Source organism: Ascaphus truei, chromosome 3, assembly GCF_040206685.1.
Source record: "Ascaphus truei isolate aAscTru1 chromosome 3, aAscTru1.hap1, whole genome shotgun sequence".
Classification (NCBI taxonomy): Eukaryota; Metazoa; Chordata; class Amphibia; order Anura; family Ascaphidae; genus Ascaphus; species Ascaphus truei.
In genome coordinates, this window is record NC_134485.1 from 324,246,263 (window position 1) to 324,268,500 (window position 22,238).

At 45.4% G+C, this 22,238-nt stretch overlaps 1 protein-coding gene across 2 annotated transcripts in view; it reads left to right on the forward strand.

Moving 5' to 3' along the window:
- The first annotated feature begins 2,476 nt into the window (after positions 1-2,476).
- Positions 2,477-22,238, forward strand: part of KCNH3 (potassium voltage-gated channel subfamily H member 3) — a 67,106-nt gene continuing 47,344 nt past the window's right edge. Inside the window, exons 1-3 of one of the 2 annotated variants that reach the window (XM_075591275.1) lie at positions 2,477-2,867; positions 3,875-3,988; positions 17,979-18,212. In XM_075591275.1, coding sequence (XP_075447390.1) covers positions 3,910-3,988; positions 17,979-18,212 — 313 coding nt within the window. In that variant the 5' untranslated portion in view covers positions 2,477-2,867; positions 3,875-3,909. The remainder of the gene's footprint in view (positions 2,868-3,874; positions 3,989-17,978; positions 18,213-22,238) is intronic. The other variant, XM_075591274.1, reaches the window with a different exon arrangement.

Below are 22,238 nucleotides of genomic sequence, written 5' to 3' on the forward strand. Positions count from 1 at the left end.
ATTTTATAAGTAAAAAACAATATAAGAAATGTACTCACAAGAAGTACATTAAGTACAAACAAAACCATAATCCAAAACATACCAGGCCTTATAAAGACCAGCGCACATATTTCCGATCCTGGGTTGTTGATTTGGTCTGCGTTGCCTTATTTCTGCTGGTTTTCCACCTCCTGTTGTTGGCGCAGGGCTTTGCTCGTTACAAGCTCCTCTGGCACTGAAGGAGTTAATCACTCACATACATATTGTTGCATGACTACATTTGCAATGGGATCTGAGGTGACACATAAAGCAATGAGGTAAAAGACCACACACATTCCAGCCCCCTGCATCTCACATCCTCCCTGCACCTCACCTCACCCCCCTGCACCTCACCTCACCCCCTGTACCTCACCCCCCTGCACCTTACATCACCCCCTGCATCTCACATCACTCCCCTGCACCTCACATCACTCCCCTGCACCTCACATCACCCCCTGCACCTCACATCACCCCCTGCACCTCACCTCACCCCCGTGCACCTCACCTCACCCCCTGCACCTCACCCCCCTGCACCTCACCCCCCTGCACCTCACATCACCCCCCCTGCACATCACCCCTCCTGCACATCACCCCCTCCTGCACATCACCCCCTCCTGCACATCACCCCCCCCTGCACCTCACATATCCCCCTGCACCTCACATAACCTCCTGCACCTCCTCACCTCACATTACCCCCTGCACCTCACCCCCCTGCATCTCACCCCCTGCACCTCACCCCCTGCACCTCACCCCCCTGCACCTCACATCACTCCCCTGCACCTCACCCCCCTGCACCTCACATCACCCCCCGTGCACATCACCCCTCCTGCACATCACCCCCCCCCTGCACATCACATATCCCCCTGCACCTCACATAACCCCGTGCACCTCCTCACCTCACATTACCCCCTGCACCTCAGATCACGGCAGAGAGAAGGCAGGACAGCATGCGCTCGCAAGCAGCGCGCACTGGAGGCTCGGGGAGGAAGGGGAGAGCGGGCTCGGCTTGGGGGGGGGAGTGGGCTCGGTCCAGGGGGGGAGAGCAGGCTCGGCTCGGGGGGGCAGAGCGGGCTCGGGGGGGAGAGCAGGCTCAGCTCGGGGGGGAGGGGGAGAGCGGGCTCGGGGGGAGCGGGCTCGGGGGGGGGGGAGAGTGGGCTTGGGGAGGGAGAGTGGGCTCGGTTCGGGGAGGGAGAGAGGGAGAGCAGACTCGGGGGAGGAGGAGGAGTGGGAAAGCCGCTCAGTGAGTGTCAGCGGGCAGCATGCGGCCCGCGGGCCGCGTGTTGTGCAGGCCTGGTCTACCTGTTCCAGAGTCCTCATTAACACATGGGACTGTACCAGCCAATGGGTGTCAGGCAGGGGAGTGAAACAGGATATCCCTTGGGACAGGAGCCTGCGTGCTCAGTCCTGACAGAGGACGCAACGGAGCAGGTAGTGTCCAGGGAGGAGTGCTTCCCTGGACTAGGTCTAGGCTTGTCCCCCAGCAAGGCCCTGAGTCACCCCAGCTGAGTATTGCAGGGAAGGCCCCAGATAGGAATGCTTCCCCATTAGTACATAGAAGTACTGTTGCATCGGTGACCGTATGGCCACGTGGTGCCCTGCAGTCTGGGACCAGGCCACAGGCCACATAGAGATTAGGTGAGACACTCCAGCTGGAGCTCACCTCACGAGGTGGATCGGGACTCATAAGGAGTGAGGGGATTGGTGTCAGAGGCCCCACGACGTGGGACCTGACTGATCCTTTGATACAGGAGTGCCCAGGCAGGTATCCTAAGTGCACCAACGGCTCAGAACACACTGGGGTAGCGCTACCTCACACTTTGGTTGAGATTGTTCTGCAGACATTGGGTGTTTAGGTGCCCAGGGCACCCTCAATACTTTGGAGAAACCACACAGGGGTATTGCGTATTATATTGGTGTACTGTTATTATATGGGTTCCGTATATGTTATTGTGTGTGTACAGTAAAGATCTGTTATATACATTGTGTGTGTATTATTACTACTATGTGTTGGGTCCTGTGAGGGGTTATCCCGCCCATGCTGGGATCCCTCATAGCACGCGAGGAGAAAGAGCTCACCCTAGGCTCCCAGTGGTGGAATGTAGGCTTCCTGTGAGCAACAGGTATAGCAGCAGGCGTAGTTTCCCGTAGGCAGAGGGAAAGGGGGCTTCACATGCTACCCTAAGCCGTACCCTAAAATCACTTACCCCAACCGCTAAAACTCTTAAATGAACTCCCTTCCCTAACCAGTAATGAAACACCTTAGATGCGGCTGGCGGCAGAGGTGCGAGCGGTGAACAGGCTGCAGGTCCATCTGCGGCCAAACGCCGGTGGTCAAATGTCCCATTGCAACCCAGGTTGACCCATTGCACTCAGAAACACTTGTCTGACTTGCAATAATCTGTCAATCCTACATTGGCAGGGGGGGAGGGGGGGTAATTCTATAAACAATGTATGACATTGTGCATGGAATACATCAGATACATTATGTTATCATTACAGATTGAGTGCCACTGCTTTGGTAAACATACCTACACTCTGTATGGATAATGATCTTGTTCACCCTGTTCACTGTCCCTTTAAGAAGAAGACAGGGTGTGCCATGAGTAGCTATGGAAACTTCAAGCTGAAACTAAAGGCAAATCAGCTCCCAACCAGCAAAGAACAGGCTGCAAACCGAGCAGCGCAACAGCTACATAACCGAGAGGAAGGACATTTCTTCTGCATGTTGAAGTTCAGTCCTAGTTGACTGGAAGTCTATGAGAAGAAGGTGTCCAGACAGGTGTCCCACACTGATCCTGTCCCCACACCATTTTCCTGCTGCTGCTGCTGTGTCTGAGGGTGGATGTCAGGTAAGTTCAGGCACAAATATGCAAGTGGGGATGTCAGGCACCTTCCTCCTGTTAGAGAGGGGACAGGACATGGTCCATATAATGGGGTTGAGTTTGCAGCTTTCCTTTTTAATGATGCTGAGCCATGAGATTGTTCTGCTCTGTTGACAGCAGAAACCCCATCAGAGGGGCAGTCCTGCCAAGGACAATATTGAACTATGGACAGTGGTATGTTTCATGTAGTTGACCGACATCTTAAAAAAAAAATATCACTGGTATTTAAAAAAAATATATATTTTCTTACATTTCCATCGTAAACCGATGCTTTGGAGGATTTTTTACAGCCTGTGTTTAATGTCTTGATAAAACCCCCAGGAAAATGTGTCTTTTGTTTGAAAAGTAATTACGCTTTCATATGGATAAACTGTAGCTGGTAGGCTTGAAGCCCAGTATTTCTGACTAATAGCTATACATATTCATGCTTCACAAGATACAAATACGTACGAGTTATTTTAAAAGTGGTTGGGTCTTTCTATGGAAGCCAGTGACATTGAAGTTGTTTTGTTCTGATGCCTTGAACTGCCCCATTAAACTGTTCCCTAAAAGAAACACTTGTATCAGAACTCCTGTGACTGGTGAATGGAGCAGGTCAATCAACAAAACAAGCAGCTCATTGCACATTCCGTGCCTGTGCTATGAACTCAAGACGCACTCAACCTCCCCTGTCCAACAATGCACGTTTTACTCCTAATGTGTCTGTAACCCTCTCAACATGACACTTACATTGTAAGCTCTTTAGGCAGGGTCTCCTTTAGACTTATGTTGCTATTTACCTGGTATTTCCATTGTTTGCAATGTATTATTGACCTCCTATTGTAATGTAAAGGGCTGCATACAGCTATATAAATCAAATGATATATTCAACATGGGTTGTCATATTTTATAATACACCAATATGGCAAGAGGAGGGGGGGGGGGGGTAATTGGCACAGAGGAGTAGCCTGACCGGTGTGTGTTTTCTCATACAGCGTGAGGATGGAGACCTGCTGCAGAAAACCTTAACATGATGCCAGCCATGAGAGGACTGCTTGCTCCTCAGAATAACTTCTTAGATACCATAGCGACAAGGTTCGATGGGACACGTGAGTAATGGGGTTGCAGAAGCTCCTCTCCCCCCTGCGCACACACTCATACAGTACATACAGTATAGTGCAACTTTATTCCTCATAGCCGATTCACACACATAAAGACATGTGCAGTGAAGTGACTTATTCTGTACGCTGAATAATGCATATAATGGTGGTGGTAATAATAACATCATATAATAACAAATAAAATGTATTTTTATGGTACCAACAGTATGTCACTGTCAGGTTAGTTTATTTGAAAAGAAGAGATATGTGCAGTATAAATGTACTGTATGATGGCAGAAAGTGTCAGAGATAAGGCGGTTTCTCATGTGAACATCATTTACTAGAGACGAGGAGAAACGACTTGAAAACACTTTCACGCACTAAGAAATGACAATTCTGCTGATATCTATATCCTAAATAATATACTTATATATCATACAACGTATTTAGGTGTATACAGTGGTGTGAAAAAGAAAGTACACCCTCTTTGAATTATATGGTTTTACATATCAAGACATAATAACAATCATCTGTTCCTTAGCAGGTCTTAAAATTAGGTAAATACAACCTCAGATGAACAACAACACATGACATGTTACACCGTGTCATGATTTATCTCTATATATACTGTATATATATATATATATATATATATATATATATATATATATATATATATATATATATATATATATATATATATATATATATATATAAATACTGAGTTAAGTTATGGTGAGTAAAAAAAAGTGACAAAAACCCTCCACAGGAAAGCAAATATGCAAATACAACTGTATGCTCATCTGCATGTCTTAGGCAGGTCTGCAACCCCGCCTTTCCCCATTATCACCCAGCATACAGCACTTCCACTGCAGCAAGGGATTCTGGGAAATGATATGCAAATGAGCACACAGTGTCACTTTTTGCCTCAAAAACCATTTTTAACATGGTTCCCTATAGGCTTAAGCTTGCTGCATGGTCACAGCTTTGAGCACAGCCAGGGTTAAGGTGCATACCCAGAAAACCACCTACAGACATTAACCCTGGCTGTGCTCAAAGCTGTGACCATGCAGCAAGCTTAAGCCTATAGGGACCATGTTAAAAATGGTTTTTGAGGCAAAAAGTGACAATGTGTGCTCATTTGCATATCATTTCCCAGAATCCCTTGCTGCAGTGGAAGTGCTGTATGCTGGGTGATAATGGGGATAGGCGGGGTTGCAGACCTGCCTAAGACATGCAGATGAGCATACAGTTGTATTTGCATATATATATATCCATCCTTCAAATCCTTATCTCACTGCCTCAAAGTGGCGGGAGGTGGCAACAGGTGTCCAGGAATGGCATAGAAAGTAAGGCCTCAACCCCAAATATGAAATGCCCCATGAAGGCAGAGGTTTAACAAACACTTTCATTCAAAACTAGCCCTGTCTACCTACAACTGCTGGACACTCTCCAGTGAAGCAGCACTGTAAGACCAACATGAAAATAATAATGGGACATTGTTGGCCTTAGTGAAGTTAGACAAAAAGGTGAAGCAAATTATTGCACACAAACTAGACGACTTATCAACCATAAAAGACCGTGCAGATAACACAGGGCATAATCCAGCAGAGGAAAAGCAAGAAGAAACCACCAATGTTGACTTCCAGAAGAAGTGGCAAAAGCAATTAAATCCATGAAGAATGGGAAGGCTGCCTGGGAAGATGGAATTACAACAGAAATCTTGAAAGGAGCTGGGGAAGAAGTAGAGAAAATCCTTGCAAAACTATTTACAGGCTGCATGAAGAACAGGAAAATTCCAGAGCAATGAAGTAATGCCATAGTACTCATCATCCACAAGAAAGGAGACAAAGAAGACATAAAAAAAACTATAGACCAATCGGTCTGCTTCCAATTCCTTGCAAGATTTTTACGAAGATACTCGCTAATCGGCTGCAACCGACCCTGGATTTTGCCCAGCCTAGAGAACAAGCGGGAATTTGCAGTGGATTTAATACAATGGACCATATCCAAGTCATGAAAGAAGTAATTTCCTGAAGTAATGATTGCGATCAACGGTACAACTCTGTTGAGAATTCGTAGATTACGAAAAAGCATTTGATTCTGATTGCACCTCTGTGGTCCTAAATGCACTAAGAAGACAAAATGTTGAGGACTCGTACATTTATATTATAAAAAAACATTTACGAGAATGCCACATCAACAATTTAGATTAGATGACGATACAAGCAAAATAAGGATCAGCAAGGAGAGTGCAGCAGGGAGAGACCGTGTCACCAAAGCTTTTCACTGCAACGCTTGAAGAATTGTTGAAGACATTAGATTGGGAAGACAAGGAATCAAAATCAACAATGAATATTTGAGTCATCTAGAATTTACAGAAGACCTTCAACAACAAATTGAAGAACTCGCCAAAGCAAGTAAGAATATAGGACTCCGTATAAATCTTTGTAAGACCAAAATGATGTTCAACAAATGTGACAAGTCAGCAAAGATTTAAATAAATGGAATAGAACTAGAAGATGTCAAAGACTATATCTACAGGAGGGCCCCGGGCATACGGCGGGTTCCGTTCTAAGGGCCTGCCGGAAAGTGAAATTTGGCAGAAAGTGGAACCGGCGATTTTCAGGCTTCTGCGCATGCGCAGACCTGAAATTCCCCGGTGTCCGCATGCGCAATCTCTGTTGTGCGCATGCGCGACCTCTGACTTACCCGTTCTGCGCATGCGCAGACATGGCGGCCCCCTTCTCGGTACTGCCATATCGCCGAAAAGTGGGGCGCCGAGAAGCGGGTCCCTGCTGTACCTTGGCTGGCAAATAACCACAACAATGGATGGGAACCGTTTGAATGAAATCAATAGCAGATTGGAGCATATTTGGAAGAAACAAAACCATATTTCAAAGGAAACTTCCACTGTACCTGAAAGAAAGTTTTCACCGGTGCATTCTTCGAGTTCTCCCTTATGGATGTGAAACTTGGACCCTAAATGCGGAAATAATTCCGAAGCTTTAGAGAACGCAAAGAAGTATGGAGAGATGTATTTTGGGTATTACACGAAGAGACAGGAAAAAGAATGAATGGGCTCGAAACCAAACAAAAGTCTGTGACATCATCACAAAGGTGAAGAAATTAAAATGGCAGTGGGCCAGACATATAACAAGAAAAGATCATTGTTGGACAGAGATGGTACTCAACTGGATTCCAAGAGAGATTAAAAGACTTGGACGACGACCAAAAGTAAGATGAGAGGATGAAATCAGAAAATTTGTTTGAGCAACATGGAGAATAAAGGCTTGCAACTGCAGTACATGGAAGATCATTGGGGAGCCTTCATCCAGCAGCAGACTGAGAAGGGCTGAAGATAATAAGAAATATATATGTTGGAGACAAACAACATGGATGTACTCTCCTATAGAATGGAAAAATTAGAAAAAATAAATCGTAGTACTGGCACTGGATGCAAAATTAGTGATAGTACATGTTTTATTATCCCATAACACCAAAGATAGCACAAATATTCGGTCATGTCTGGGACTTTGTTATTCATTTATTTTATATATATATAATCTATCTAGGGCAGCTGACTGGGGGAGAGCCAGGCCTCTGTGTGCTGTAGGGCCCGCTCTTCCCTCTACTGTTGGACCCTTCCCAACTGCCACCCCCCTGCTGGCCATCGGCAGAAGTTCAGTGCGCCCAGAAGCCGGACTTCAATTCCGTGCCCGGCCGCTGACGCCTCTGTGCACCGAGATCCCCTTCACAGTGGGGCTTTCCCTGACTGCTGTTCCTCCCTTTCCCCCCACAACTAGATACATTACACTCACCCCCCCTACTACTCAACTACACGGGACCCAGGTCCAACAGTCTGTCCTTAGCCCTGGAAAAGCTGACAGTTGGCCTGCATATATTTAGAAATAATTATATTCACTGTGTGTGTGTGTGTGTGTGTGTGTGTGTGTGTGTGTGTGTGTGTGTGTGTGTGTGTGTGTGTGTGTGTGTGTGTATTGGGGAAGGGGGTTATTGTGTGTGTGTATATCGGGGAGGTTATTGAATTTGGTGTTTATCAGTGCACTTATTTTTAGTTCCCATACTTCCCTGGGATACCTTTGTCTCTGACCTGTCTCTGGGCTGCCACAAGAGGTGACATTTTATAGGAAATGATGCTTCATTTCTGATTATGTTTTTTTTTATCGGTTTTAACAAAGTGCAAGTTGATCAGTCAGTGTTTTTTTTGGTTACTACTACTACTACTACTACTACTACTACTAATACTACCGGGACTTACTAAGGTCCTGCAGCCATGTCTCCGCGACCAGGAAAGGACAGGCGACGGTGGGGGTTGGTTTCCTCGCCGAGCCCCTGCTGTTTAATCCAGCAGTGAGGGCTCGGATGTTGGATTCACCCTATATCTGCCGCCAACTAATCCTGGCACGGGTGACCAGAGTCGGGGATCTCCTGGACTACGAATGACGGGACTGGGTAGGGGCAGAGGTGCTCACGCACCATATGGGTCTGCCTACTGCCCGTGTCCCTCGTCGTCTGATCCAGGAGATTAAAGATGCCATCCACCCCGACTCACGCACCTTCATCGAGGGGGTATTGCAGACCGGAGAGCCCTGCCCACCTATCACCCCCAGCTCTCCGGATCTTTGCGTGGAACCAAAGCCACGGCAACCCCCTCAGGCTCCTCTCTCGCCCAATCTCAGCAGGTTGGGGGACATGTCCCCGGCATGTTTCCGCGGCATGCCGAGGAAAGGCCTGTACTCTCTCGTGCTCCACACAGTGCACTACCTCGCCCTTGTCGCCCGCCCCGATACCATCTGGAGGCGGGTACTTCCTGCAAACGAGGGCGAGAGGCCCCGGTGGAGGGAACTCTATTCGGAGTTGGTTCCCCGTCCCGCCGGAGATTTGAGTTGGAGAGTACTCCACGTGCACTGAGCACGGGAGAGTACTTGGCCCACTTCACGGACTCCCCCGCCACCTGCCCCTTCTGTGGCGAGCGGGAGTCCGTGTACCATATTTATTTTAGCTGCGCCAGACTGCAGCCCCTCTTATCCACCTTGAGGGGCCTTCTCTTGCAGTTCTGGCTGCACTTTTCCCCTCACCTTTTTATTTTTGGGTGCCCAGTGTCCCGGGACAATAAGCCTAGGGATCTCCTCATCAACCTGCTCCTGGCAGTGGCTAAGCTAGCCATTTATAAGACCAGAAGCAGTGTCTGGAGAGGGAGGTCCCAACAAACATCGTGGCCATGTTCCAGGCGCTGGTGCACTCCCGTATCCGGGCAGAGTACACGTACGCCGAGTGCACTGGGACGGTTTCAGCGTTTGCCTCCCAGTGGGCGTCAGGCGGGGTGCTCTGCTCGGTATCCCGTACTCTGGATTATTTTGTATTGACCCTTCTTTTTTAGTGCACATTATTTTATTTACAGTGCACTTGTTGTTGGTTTAATTTTTATATTTGTTTGGCTGGTTTTTCTTTGTTCTACTTGGCAACAAGTAGAATTGCTGTTCAACTGATTGGCTGGCTTCGCCGGCCAATCAGTAAAACCAGATCAAAATAGAACTAATACTACTAATAATAATAATCAACTTATCTTTTTGTAGTCCTGGGAGTGTCCAGTGTGTGTGTGTGTGTGTGTGTGTGTGTGTATATACATACACACACACACACACACATACAGATTTAGCTAAGATTTAGACATAAAATGCAGGGAAGTTAAAATTTGCATAAGCTTTCTGAAACCGCACATTAAGGAAAGCTGAGTTTTGATACAGCGCCTCCTTAATTATATGCTTTGATTTTAGTTATCCGCACAACTGCTGGAAAAAGACGCAGACTCTTGTTAACTTGGTAAGCACTCGCAAAAATGCCAGCGACTTTAATACAATCAGAAGATGGAATTACACGTTTGGCAGCTCGTGCAGAGCAGAGACACGCTCGGCACTGTGAGATTCTGTCCTCCTCCTGTGTAATTAGAGGTATTAGAAAGGGCTGGGAGCCAGCAGTAATAATACTCTGGGATCTCTCTTACAGCCTCTGGAGCACATCAATAGGTGTTATTTAGACCAAGGATTGCAGAGTGTAACAAAGACAACAACACGACTAATATGCCAGTGAAACAACCAAGAGGCAGGACTAGTTTCATTTTAACCATGGCATTGACCTCAGAATTGGGCATAGTCGGTGTCAAGGTCTGTGTGTTATCATGTTTACTTCATCTCAACATTAACATTGCAAGTTCTTCTAGGCAAGAGGTGCGCAAAGTTTTTTGTTGTTGTACCCCTCCCCCCCCCCCCTGTGTGCCAGCTCCAGAGCTCACGCCCCCCCTCCCCAGTGACCTGGCATGAAATGATGCCGAGGTTCACGTGACGTGATAATTTGACACGCGTTTCCATGATGACGCATCACGTCACATGACCCCGCGGCGTCGTTTGACGCCTCATTGTCATGGCGACGTGACCAGAAGCCAGTTGAATCCCAGTTAGTTGAGATTGCAGAGACCTTGCACGTTCCCCCGGCATTTCATTTAAATGTAATGTCTATCCTACTGTGTTATTTAGTGGGAAATAAATGAGTACTTCAGTATTAGGTGAGACCTTTTTTTATTTGGACTAACAATAGATATTATTGAGTTCTCCTCTCTTCCTCAGGTCAGCAATACTGGTTTACAGAGGAATGCATGAGTTTAACACAGATGTAACATACAAGATAACAATCTAAGGCAGATAGGTAGAGAGGTAATCACAGAGGGGATGGTAAATAACAAGGGCAATAAAGGGATGAAAGGGACAGGGAGAAATGTAGGGAGCATGTAGGGCCATATATCCATCAGCATTGGGAGGGGGGGGGTGCAGGGGGCAGAAGGGATTACATTGTAAAATTAACAGAGAGACCGGAAGAAACATTAAAAGAAAATGTTATTTGGTGCAAATTGTATCATGCACTGAAACCCAATCCCACTTACTGTAAAGCCTCTAGGTGTTCAGTGTACCAGGAACCTGCGGGCGAAGCTGACTGGAGGTGCTAGATACTGTAAATAGGCTGTGATGAAGACCCATACCAAATGATTGGGGAACTTTTAATATTCCCATTTTAAAAACCACTTTGGTTGCCAGGTGGTGCCCCTGTAATCACCGATTTGGCAAAATACAAGTTCAACACCATGGACAGATTAGTACAGGGAGCCTGCACCCTCACTGCAGATGTGACTGTACAGTATAAGCACACGTGGCAGTGTAGCTTTGTATCTTACTGTGTTTCAATGCGTAGGTATCAGTGAGTGAGTAACCAGTTTCAAAGTGTGCTGTTTAGTATCTGAGTGTTAACAGCATAATGTGCTGACTAAAAATGTGCACACTTTGTAGGAGTTGCTATTGATATGAAATATGATTATGTGTATGTATGTAATATCTTTAGTTATATAGCGCCATTAATGTATATAGTGATTCACAGCAGTAATACACGTGATAATCATATAAATAACAAATAATATAAATAGCACATTATGGGAAGAGGCGGTTCAAACATAAAACTGACAGTCTTGCAATCCCAGATATACATATGTTAAAAGCAAAAGATACATTACCAGGGCAGAGGGATCTTTGAAGTACTATTTTGCAATGTTTAAAGCAGCAATACATGTGGGAGTGGGGCAGAAGATTTTCTCCCACCCTTCTTCCACCATCCTTTAAAATGCGCATATTGCTTTGCACAAAATAATTATAATTGCAAATAACTCGGTCCCATTCAGCTTGCCTGTGACAGCAAAACTACACATTGTCAGTAGTATATTGTATTGTATTGTATTGTATGTCTTTATTTATAAAGCGCCATTAATGTACATAGCGCTTCACAGTAGTAATACATGTGGTAATCAAATAAATAACAGATCATGGGAATAAGTGCTTCAGACATAAAGTAACATTAAGGAAGAGAAGCCCCTGCTCCCAGGAGCTTACAATCTAATTGGTAGGTAGGCAGAACGTACAGAGACAGTAGGAGGGAGTTCTGGTAAGTGCTTCTGCAGGGGGCCAAGCTTTATGTATCATGTGTTCAGAATATCCACAGTGCTATTCATATGCTTCTTTAAGCAAGTGTGTCTTAAGGTGGGTCTTAAAGGTGGATAGAGAGGGTGCTAGTCGGGTACTGAGGGGAAGGGCATTCCAGAGGTGTGGGGCAGTCAGTGAAAAAGGTTTAAGGCGGGAGAGGGCTTTAGATACAAAGGGGGTAGAAAGAAGACATCCTTGAGAAGAATGCAAGAGTCTGGATGGTGCATAATGAGAAATTAGGGCTGAGATGTAAGGAGGGGCAGAAGAGTGTAAAGCTTTAAAAGTGAGGAGAAGAATGGAGTGTGAGATGCGGGATTTGATCGGAAGCCGGGAGAAGGATTTCATGAGGGGAGATGCTGAGACAGATCTAGGAAAGAGTAGAGTGATTCTGGCAGCAGCGTTTAGGATAGATTGTAGGGGAGACAGGTGAGAGGCAGGAAGGCCGGACAGCAGGAGGTTACAGTAATCAAGACGGGAGAGAATGAGGGCCTGAGTCAGAGTTTTAGCAGTAGAGCAACAAAGGAAAGGGCGTATCTTTGTTATATTGCAGAGGAAAAAGCGACAGGTTTTAGAAATGTTTGAATGTGAGGGGCGAATGTGAGAGAGGGGAGGCGAGTGTGACCCATAGGCAGCGTGCTTGGGCTACTGGGTGAATGATCGTAGTTCCAACAGTAATGTGGAAGGAGGTAGTAGGGCCAGGTTTGGGAGGAAGTATGAGGAGCTCTGTTTTAGCCATGTTGAGTTTAAGGCGGCGGAGGGCCATCCAGGATGATACAGCAGAGAGACATTCAGAAACTTTGGTTTGTACAGCAGGTGTAATGTCAGGTGTTGAAAAGTATATTTGTGTGTCGTCAGCATAGAGGTGATAATTAAACCCAAAAGATGTTATTAGGTCACCTAGAGAGAGCGTATACAGAGAAAAGAGAAGAGGTCCCAGGACAGAGCACTGGGGTACCCCCACAGAGAGATCAATAGAGGAGGAGGATGTGTTAGCAGAAGAGACACTGAAAGTACGATGGGAGAGGTAGGATGAGATCCAGGATAGAGCTTTGTTCCAAATACCAAGAGTTGGGAGAATGTGAAGGAGAAGAGGGTGGTCCACGGTGTCAAATGCTGCAGAGAGGTCGAGTAATATGAGCAGAGTGTAATGACGTCTGTCTTTGGCAGCATGGAGGTCGTCAGTTATTTTAGTGAGGGCTGTTTCCGTGGAGTGAGCAGTGCGGAAGCCAGATTGTAGAGGGTCTAGAAGAGAATAGATGTTGAGAAAATGGAGCAAGCGAGAGAATACAAGACATTCAAGGAGTTTAGAGGCAAAAGGCAGGAGGGAGACAGGTCGATAGTTAAAAAGACAGGTAGGGTCAAGCTTGCTGTTTTTGAGTAATGGTATGACTGTTGCATGTTTGAAGGAGGATGGAAAGGTTCCAGAGCAGAGGGAGGAGTTAAAAATGTGTGTGAGCGTAGGGATTATAGTAGGAGCAAGAGGTTTTAGGAGATGGGAGGGAATGGGGTCAAGAGGGCAAGTGGTAGAGGGAGAAGAGGCGATCAACAGCGACACATCCTCCTCTGAGACAGTGGAAAAATAGTCAAGGAAGGCAGGAGGAGGGTTAGGAAGAGGTGTAGGATGGGAGGAAGAAGCAGAGGGGATGTTCTGCCGTATGGATTTCACCTTTTCCTTAAAATAGTCAGCAAAGTCCTGAGCGGAGATGGAGGAAGGAGAGGCACCTGAGGGTGGTTTGAGTAGAGTATCAAAGACAGACAACAGCCGGCGTGGGTTAGACTTGTGCATTTTGATTAGTGAAGAAAAGTAGGCCTGTTTAGCTTGCGAGAGGGCAGAGTTGAAACAGGATAGCATAAATTTGTAGTGAAGGAAGTCTGCGAGAATATGAGATTTCCTCCAGAGGCGTTCAGAGGAACGAGTGGAGGAACGCAGCATGCGTGTGTGAGAATTTAGCCAGGGTCTAGGTTTATAAGGGCGAGGGCGGCAGAGAGAAAGCGGGGCATGTAGCTCAAGAGAGGAGGATAAGGCAGAGTTGTAGTTCCTGACCAGGTTGTCAGGGTCTGTAGCAGAGCTGAGAGAGGAGAGGGAGGAGTGTAAAGTGGACTCAAAGTCAGGTAAGTGAATAGAGCGCAGGTTTCTGCAGAACCAGGAGGTGGAGAAGGGGAGAAGCGAGATAGAGAGAATGAGATGAGGTAATGGTCAGAGAGAGGAAAAGGGGAAATGGAGAAATCGGAGAGAGAGAAGTTTTTAGTGAAAACCAGGTCTAAGTAGTGGCCATCCTTGTGGGTGCTGGCTGCAGTCCACTGTTGAAGGCCAAAAGAAGAAGTTAGAGAAAGCAAGCGGGAAGCCCAAGGGAGAGAGGGGTCATCAATGTGGCAATTGAAGTCTCCAAGGAGAAGAACAGTGGAGTCTGAGGAGAGGAATAAAAAGAGCTACTGCACCGACACACTTTATTCGAGCAAATACCCAGTATGTACCTGGCAGATACCTGGAATGCGCCGCTCCTCACCTCTGACAAGCCCCGTTGTGTTTGCCTTCCCAGCCTGGGTTCATGCCTGGCTGACGGGCGGCTGATCTGTTAAATGATAATGATTAGGATTTAATAGGCTGCAATGCTTCGCGTGTCTACCAGATGGCATAAATTCATGAATTGTAATGCAGTATATATATATATACTGTGCAGTATTGCAGCCAGCGGGAATAAAATGCTTCAATCCCTGCTTGGAAAATACCTCAATGCACTCGGGCAGAAAACAGTCACAAACCTCAATACACCCGGGTATACCCGAATTCGTGGGACTAGCCCAGCTCGAATAAAGTGTGTCGCCAGTGTATGATTCAAAGTGAGAGAGAAAGGCAGAAGGGGGATGAGTAGAGGTAGGTGGGCGATAGATGACCGCCACATGGACAAGGAGAGGAGAGAAAATCTGGACAGTGTGAGCCTCAAAGGAGGGAAAAGCAAGAGATGGAGGAATAGGAAGTGTTCGGTAACGGCAGAGAGAGGAGAGCATGAGCCCCACGCCTCCACCCCTGCCATCAGTGCGCGGAGTGTGGGAGAAGGAAAGGCCACCATAGGAGAGGGCAGCTTCCAGAGCAGAGTCAGACTGAGTGAACCAAGTCTCAGTTATAGCAAATAGGAGCAGAGAGTGAGAGAAAGTCATGTACAGAGAGGAACTTGTTAGAAAGGGAGCGAGCATTCCAAAGGGCACAGGAGAAAGGGAATGAGGAGGGAGGGTGGCAGGGGATGGGTATGAGGTTGGAGGGGTTGACACCAGAGGGAGTAGAGGTTGCAATTGGCAGGCGAGGACGAGCGCATGTAGGAATAAGGCAGGGACCAGGATTGGGAGAGATATCCCCAGAAGCAAGGAGGAGAAGCATGGATAGAAAGAGGATGTGTGAGGATGATTTTTAGGGATGTTTTTTAGTGCAGGGGATATAGCTGTGTGGTGTCAGAGGACGCAGGTAAGAAAGGAGTTCATGTGAACAGAGAAGTGATGAAGGAAGGAGAGATGGAGATATATGAATAGAGTTAGAGACATACTGAGGCTGGTAAAAAGAAGTGCATAATTTGAGAAGAAGTGAAGTCACAGCAAATATAAATGGTAAAGGCAGCATCACAGCAGTAATGATGCAGTCTGGTATAGATGATATCCTCCTTTCCAGCGTAGTTCAAATGCAGGAATCAGAGCGTTGGGGGTGTCCACTTCCTCACTTCTTTTAAACTTGAGTTGTTCAGTAGTCCTGCCACTTATAATGGGCCACTTGGAGATGGGCTGCAGGCAGACTAGCTGTTCTATCTGGGGTTATATGGGCCTAAAAAGTCACCTGACAGTGTGGTTCTGTCTGCTTAATTAGCACATCTGAGGCACATTCAAACAGATGGTTTTCTACACCGGGTGTTCCCTGCCTGGGTGTCAACGCTTAATTTTATTAGGGGTAGACAGAAAACAGCATTCAAATATGGTTTTTACCTAACATTGTATCACTTGCATATATTATAATACACACAGCAAAGGCTTCATGTTGAAACTAGTTTGGGTATTTTACATATGAAAGGTCAACATTTTTTCCAAGACTCCCACAAAACAGGGAATATAAATAGTGACGTCATTTGAGACATACTGATACATTAGCAGGGTTGTTTAACGTCAATAAAGTCCTAAACACAAATATATTATATGATGTGTTACTTTATGTATGGGAGACTTTGTTACGTGCCTCCCAACATTAGCCAGTGATAATATTATATTGTATGTCTTCATTTACATAGCGCCAAAAATGTACTCAGCGCTTCACAAAGAAAATAGTACAGTGAATTATAATAATACATTAAGCGCAGCAAAATCAGACAATAGGAAAGGAAATATGAAAATAAATACTAGTGCACGCCAAAAACAAACAAGAAAAAGTTTATATGATAAGAAAACATATTGTAAGAAAGGACAGTTTCAGCTGGGTACATAAAGGTACAGATGTAGCTAATGTTATTGCAATTTATGGCGTGCTGTAGTGGGACATACACAACTAATCAGCGGGAGAAGCGGCCATTGCTTTGAATCAGCAGAGTGCGGGGCTATCGCGCTATTTTACCATATGAATTTCCTTATAACAGAATTATAATTAATGCATTAGTATTTATTTCAATTGTACATTTTTTTTATATCCATTTGGGGAGGGGGATTACCCTTTACTAATGGAACAGGGTTTGCTGTAGCATAGGGCACATGCATTAAGCGCCAGTATGGGTTATCGCACCCGTTCCAGTGTTAACTCTCATTGACTTGAATAAGCGTTAACGTCGGAACGGGTGCGATAAACCATACCGGCGCCTGATACATGGGCCCCATGAACTCGAGTGACTGTAAATTGACCTATAAGTATAACTTATATTATCAGAAAAGACGGCAGCTGAAAAGACAACTGCTGTCCCTAAAGAAGCACATAGAATGGTGCACTCTCAGGCGGTTACAACGTAACTTTTAACCGCCTGAGAGTGCACCATTTAATGTGCTTCTTTTGGGACAGCAGTTGTCTTTTCAGCTGCCGTCCTTTCTGATAATATCCATTATCTCAGCACATAGGTAGCACCAGCTGCCAATCTTGGCAACCTCAAATATACAACATTCATTCACATATTATTGGTGAGCGTTGTGGCACCTTTTTGTTGTTCTATAATTATAACTTAATTAGCCTACAAATATTTTTTGGTGGTATTTGCTTTCTTTTTCAGATCACCCCATGGTCACACCTTATTTTCTTTTTTTTTTAAATCAGCTAGTTTTCTAATTCAAAGAAATACTAATGAAAAAAACAACAATTTGATCACTCAGCCCTCATCACTAGGATTTATGGAATCACTGCTAGGTTATTTGGTTGATTCAATATTGGCCTTCAACAAACAACCATGAAAATGAATGTTTAATGTTTATTATGTGACAATTGTGGTTACGCATTCAGGTCTAATTTTGCAAAGATATTTACATGCCGTGAGTTATGAAAATGACTGCCATAAACCAGAAAGGGTGTGCTGTGGCTGAGCACTTTCACTTTTCTGTAGCTTTAATATATGTTGTTAGGTGGGACTGCACATCGAACAAAAGATTGTGTAAGGAGTTTCCATATGTTTGAATAATGGGTACAATCTCAGGAATTGAAAGCTTTGCTTCTGACTCGCTGAGTTTATATGTGGACGTGAGAAAGACCGTCAGGCACTAACGAGTCTTGAAATCTAAGTGTGCAGACTTATTTACAAGCAAAGGATCTAGGTTTTGGCCAAATGTGGACCTTTATCAAGAGTTTATATCTGCACACATATATTTTACCTGTAGATTTACCAACCTACAGTTCATGGCACACTTTGTACAAATAGTTTCTGCTGGTACACTTGGCCCCTATGTCCTTCGCTCTTCCTCCAGCTATCACTCTCACTCGACTCCTACTGTCTTTCTCTCGGCAGACAGCAACTTTGTCCTCGGGAATGCTCAGCTGCCTCTCTCCTTCCCAGTGGTTTATTGCTCAGATGGGTTCTGTGAGCTCACTGGTTTTGCCCGTGCGCAGGTTATGCAAAGATCATGTGCTTGCACCTTCCTGTATGGAGTGGACACTGCTGAGCAGATCCAGCAGCGAATCCAGAAAGCTCTAAGTGACAAACAGGAGCTGAAGGCAGAGATGCTGCTCTACAGGAAAAACGGTAAGGGAAGGGGTGTGCGTCAAAAGTGGAATAGGCTTTGGGGGTGAGGTGGAGGGGGTGGTTGCACCCTTCAAGTAGATCTGATTTGTAACCAGCACCATCGTTCTTCATAAATATATTTCAAGCAAGTTTTCTGGACTCCACAAGTCACTTCTGCCATGTTGAAGACCACGTTTGGGTGCTCTCAAAATCGTCTGTACAACTGTATTCATGGAAAACTATTGTGATTTTACAGATAGCTTTTAATCTTTTAAGCACTTCCTAAGAACATGCTCCATTTCGAAATTATCTGTCAGCCCTCTACTGCAGTGATTCCCAACAGTGGGTTCGGGAACCTCTAGGGGTTCGTGGTGTTTCTAAGGGGTTTGCCCAAAAATAATGTAATGGATCCCAGGCAGAATAGTGGGTTCCTGAGCCCGCGTGGGGACTGCACACTTAGTAATGCCCCAAACTACACCTTACTGTACCATGGGTGGTAAAGCTGACAATTACAGCAAGAGCTGCCAAAGTCACTCCTCACAATGCTTTGTATCCATAGCAGCAAGGCATTGTGGGGTGTGACTTTGGAAGCTCCTGCAGTGATTGACAGCTATAACACCCGTACTGTCTGCACACTGAGGTGCAGTTTGGGGCCTTATTGAGCGTCTTCCTCCCCGTGTTCAGGACACTATTCAGCCTGGGGTCGGTCACACAGTTTTGTTAGCAATAGTCTGACGAGTAGGCAATAAGATTTATTCATTAGGGGTTCACCGAAAAAATATTTTCTAGCGGGAGGTGCAGATTGAAAAAAAGGTTGGAAAACACTGCTCTATTGCATGAAAACTTCATATAAAGTAATATTTGCAATGTTCTCCCAATTGGAAACCCCACATCTGCTTTATAACCCCATCCTTATTATTCAAAAACTAGAGTTAATGAAACATTATTTTCTCATTGGATAGGTTTCTGGTGAATGCTTAAAATAGGTATTGCTTGTTCATTGACCTTTTCTTTTTGCTTTCAAAGCCCTGGCTTCCACATCTCGTTTAAAATATCATTTCACAGATATTAAATTAAAGCCCAAATGTTGAAACTGACAAAGAAGGTGTTAAAGATATTGTATTACATCTCTCGTATACAACCCTGTACGTAAAGCTGGTGCTTGAATGTGTCCATTTTGCGTAACACGTCGTGGAACTGTTAATTCACATATTCAATCAGAAGCAATATCCCTACAAGTTAGATATCAGGAATAGTACAAACTCCTCTTCTAATTAATATTTTGTAATGGGTGTAGGGGTGGGATTTATAGCCATGTTATTCCTATTGAGGAAACGGGACTAATATGTAGGATGGGTTCGAGATGTACGTCAGTTTAATGCAATCTGGAATTTCGCCAGCTGTTTTTGGCCTTTGTCGAAAATTGGCCTGTTTTGTGTTTTTGAATTTGTCTCTACCTTATTACTGCCTAGCTTACATCTTGGCCATACTGTGACCTGGTTTTAGGCTTACAATACTTTGGCCAAAGAATTTAACTAAATGACCCTTGCTTAAGAGAAGATAACCAGATACGTATTTAACTATATCACTTGTCATGTTGGATGTAGCACTGGGCCTTTCAGTCTTTTGTTCTATACATGAGGTCACAATCTTAGTAACCCTCCTTTTGACACAAATATATATGATGCTGTGGATTTGGGTTCTGATCTTACAGGGGCTGTGTGTGTATTTGTTTACATCTTCCCCCAATCATGAAAGAGATTATTTTCTGATCAACAGCCGCTACAGTGCCACTATCCAGTTTAAAAGTGAAGAACTCAATGAAGATCCTGTAACCCAACTTGTCCTAAATAACTTGGCTTTCATTTACTTAAACAGTCATTAGTGACGAAGTGCAAGCAAGTCCGTGCTCGCACTGTCCCATAAGTGTATGAAATATAGAAAATCTCTTGCAGCCGCCCACAGGAGTACTCCGCCATCTCCTGTATTGTAAGCCCCCCTAATGTGATACAAAAACAAAGAAAACGAAGAGCGCACTGAGGCTAAGTATGAAAGGGTTGATATCAAAATAGAGGAACAGCTGACTAGAGGTCAGCAGACCATCCAAAGAAAGTACATTTAAATGGTGCACACCTAGGCTATTAAAACAACATTTAATACATGATTCATAAATAAAAGACTACACATGCTAAGTAAACAAAGTGACAATGTGTGAATATATAAAATCACAGGAAGTATGGCTAATTGTGTAATGTCTGCTGGGAGAGACTTAATAATCCCCTTTCTCGAAGAGCTAGGTGACAAAAAGGATCTACTAATTCAACATCCAAAATATGGTATCATAGATATGAGTACCACCTGTTCTCTCAATACTGGTTATAAGTGGTAAACCAGTGTGCTGTACTTGTGGTCAAATGTATTATGTGCTCATCCACCTAACCACTAATATAATTGTAAAGTGGCTAGCCAGTTTGGCGAGTGGCTGTATACATAAGCAGCAATTACTCAAGAATAGCTTATGGACCACAGTACCATGTATTGATGCGCTGACGTCACGACGTACAAGAAGTACTGGTTGATTTGTCTTGCTGAGGCTAGAAGGGCTTTGTGTCTCACTGCTGTTAAAAGACTGTTACATGGTTGCTGGCAGTCTAGCCGCTCGGCTGAGCCATACCGAAGGCAATTGATACGTGTTTGTTACCATATTGCTACTGTACATGTTGGTCATTTAAACCTAGGCAGCCAGTTAGAGCTGCGCTGCGAATTACACGGCTTTACTATCGGTATCATTCACTCTGCTCACATTTGATGTTCATTAGAACTGCCAGGCAGGCTATTTATACCTATTGTTAACTCTCTGCTGGGCTAATTGTAGGCAGCCAGTTAGAGCTGTGCTGTGTATCACACAGCTTTACTAACAGTATTATTCATTCTGCTTTCAATTGATGTTCATTAGAACTATCAGGCAGGCTATTGATATTTATTTCTACCTCTTTATTGAGCTAACTGTAGGCAGCCAGTTAGAGCTGTGCTGTGTATCACACAGCTTTACTAATCCAAACCAACAAGTGTTCCTGGCGCAGATTGAAATGTGCAATACAGAGTGCCAATACCCCCAGTGATTAACTAAACACTGATACCACACAGTACTGCTCTCCCATAGACCATAGAATCTTCTGGTGTAGGGACTCCTTCCAGACCCCGTGTGCAGAAGGAAACACAGATGCAAAGACAACAGTGCATTAACACTTTACTTGAATCACATACAACACAAAGGGGGCAGGGAAACCCTCACACCCTCCCCGCTGGTTAAAAACATGAAGTGACTCTGGGCGCACTTCAACCACTCTCCCAGATCAGCTGCTTGGCTTCTGCACGCTCTACCCGGTCCACGGCTCTCACTCGCGTCCGGGGGATTCTCTGTCAGCCTCACGCGTCACAGCTGCCTCAGCTAATAGGGTTCCTCTCTGGATCTTCAGAGTTGATACGGTGGCCTCAGACGCACAAAAGGCCCCCTTTGCTTTACTAGCAGTAATGTTTCCTTTGCTCTCAATAGATGTTTACTAGCACTGTTAGGCAGGCTATTGTAATTTACTGCTATTTTGAAGTGAAACTTCTTTTGCGGCACCTACCACATGAGGAAAATTCAGTGGCAGTGAATGGAGTTGAGAGACGGAAGTCAGTGGTGACGTCACTGCTGGCAAAAGAGGCCATCAGCAACATCAGTGTTGCCAGCTTCCACCAGCAGGAGTCACCAGAGAGGAGGAGGAACACACAAAACACCCCAGTGTCCCCATACCGCCGCCGGGGGGGCTGGCTCCGACAGAAGGCACCACCAGCAAGACGCAGCTCAGCAGGGGAGAGAGTGGGGGCTGCTCTGAGCGGGGGACTCAGACAGACCCCCCTCCCTGTGTCTTCGTACATCCGCTGGGGGGGGATAGAGAGGGGGGCTGCTCCGGCAGAAGGCACCAGCACACACAGCCCTGTCTGCAGCTCCACGGGGGGGGGAGGGGGAGACTCCGACAGACCCCCCCTGTGTCCGTAGCT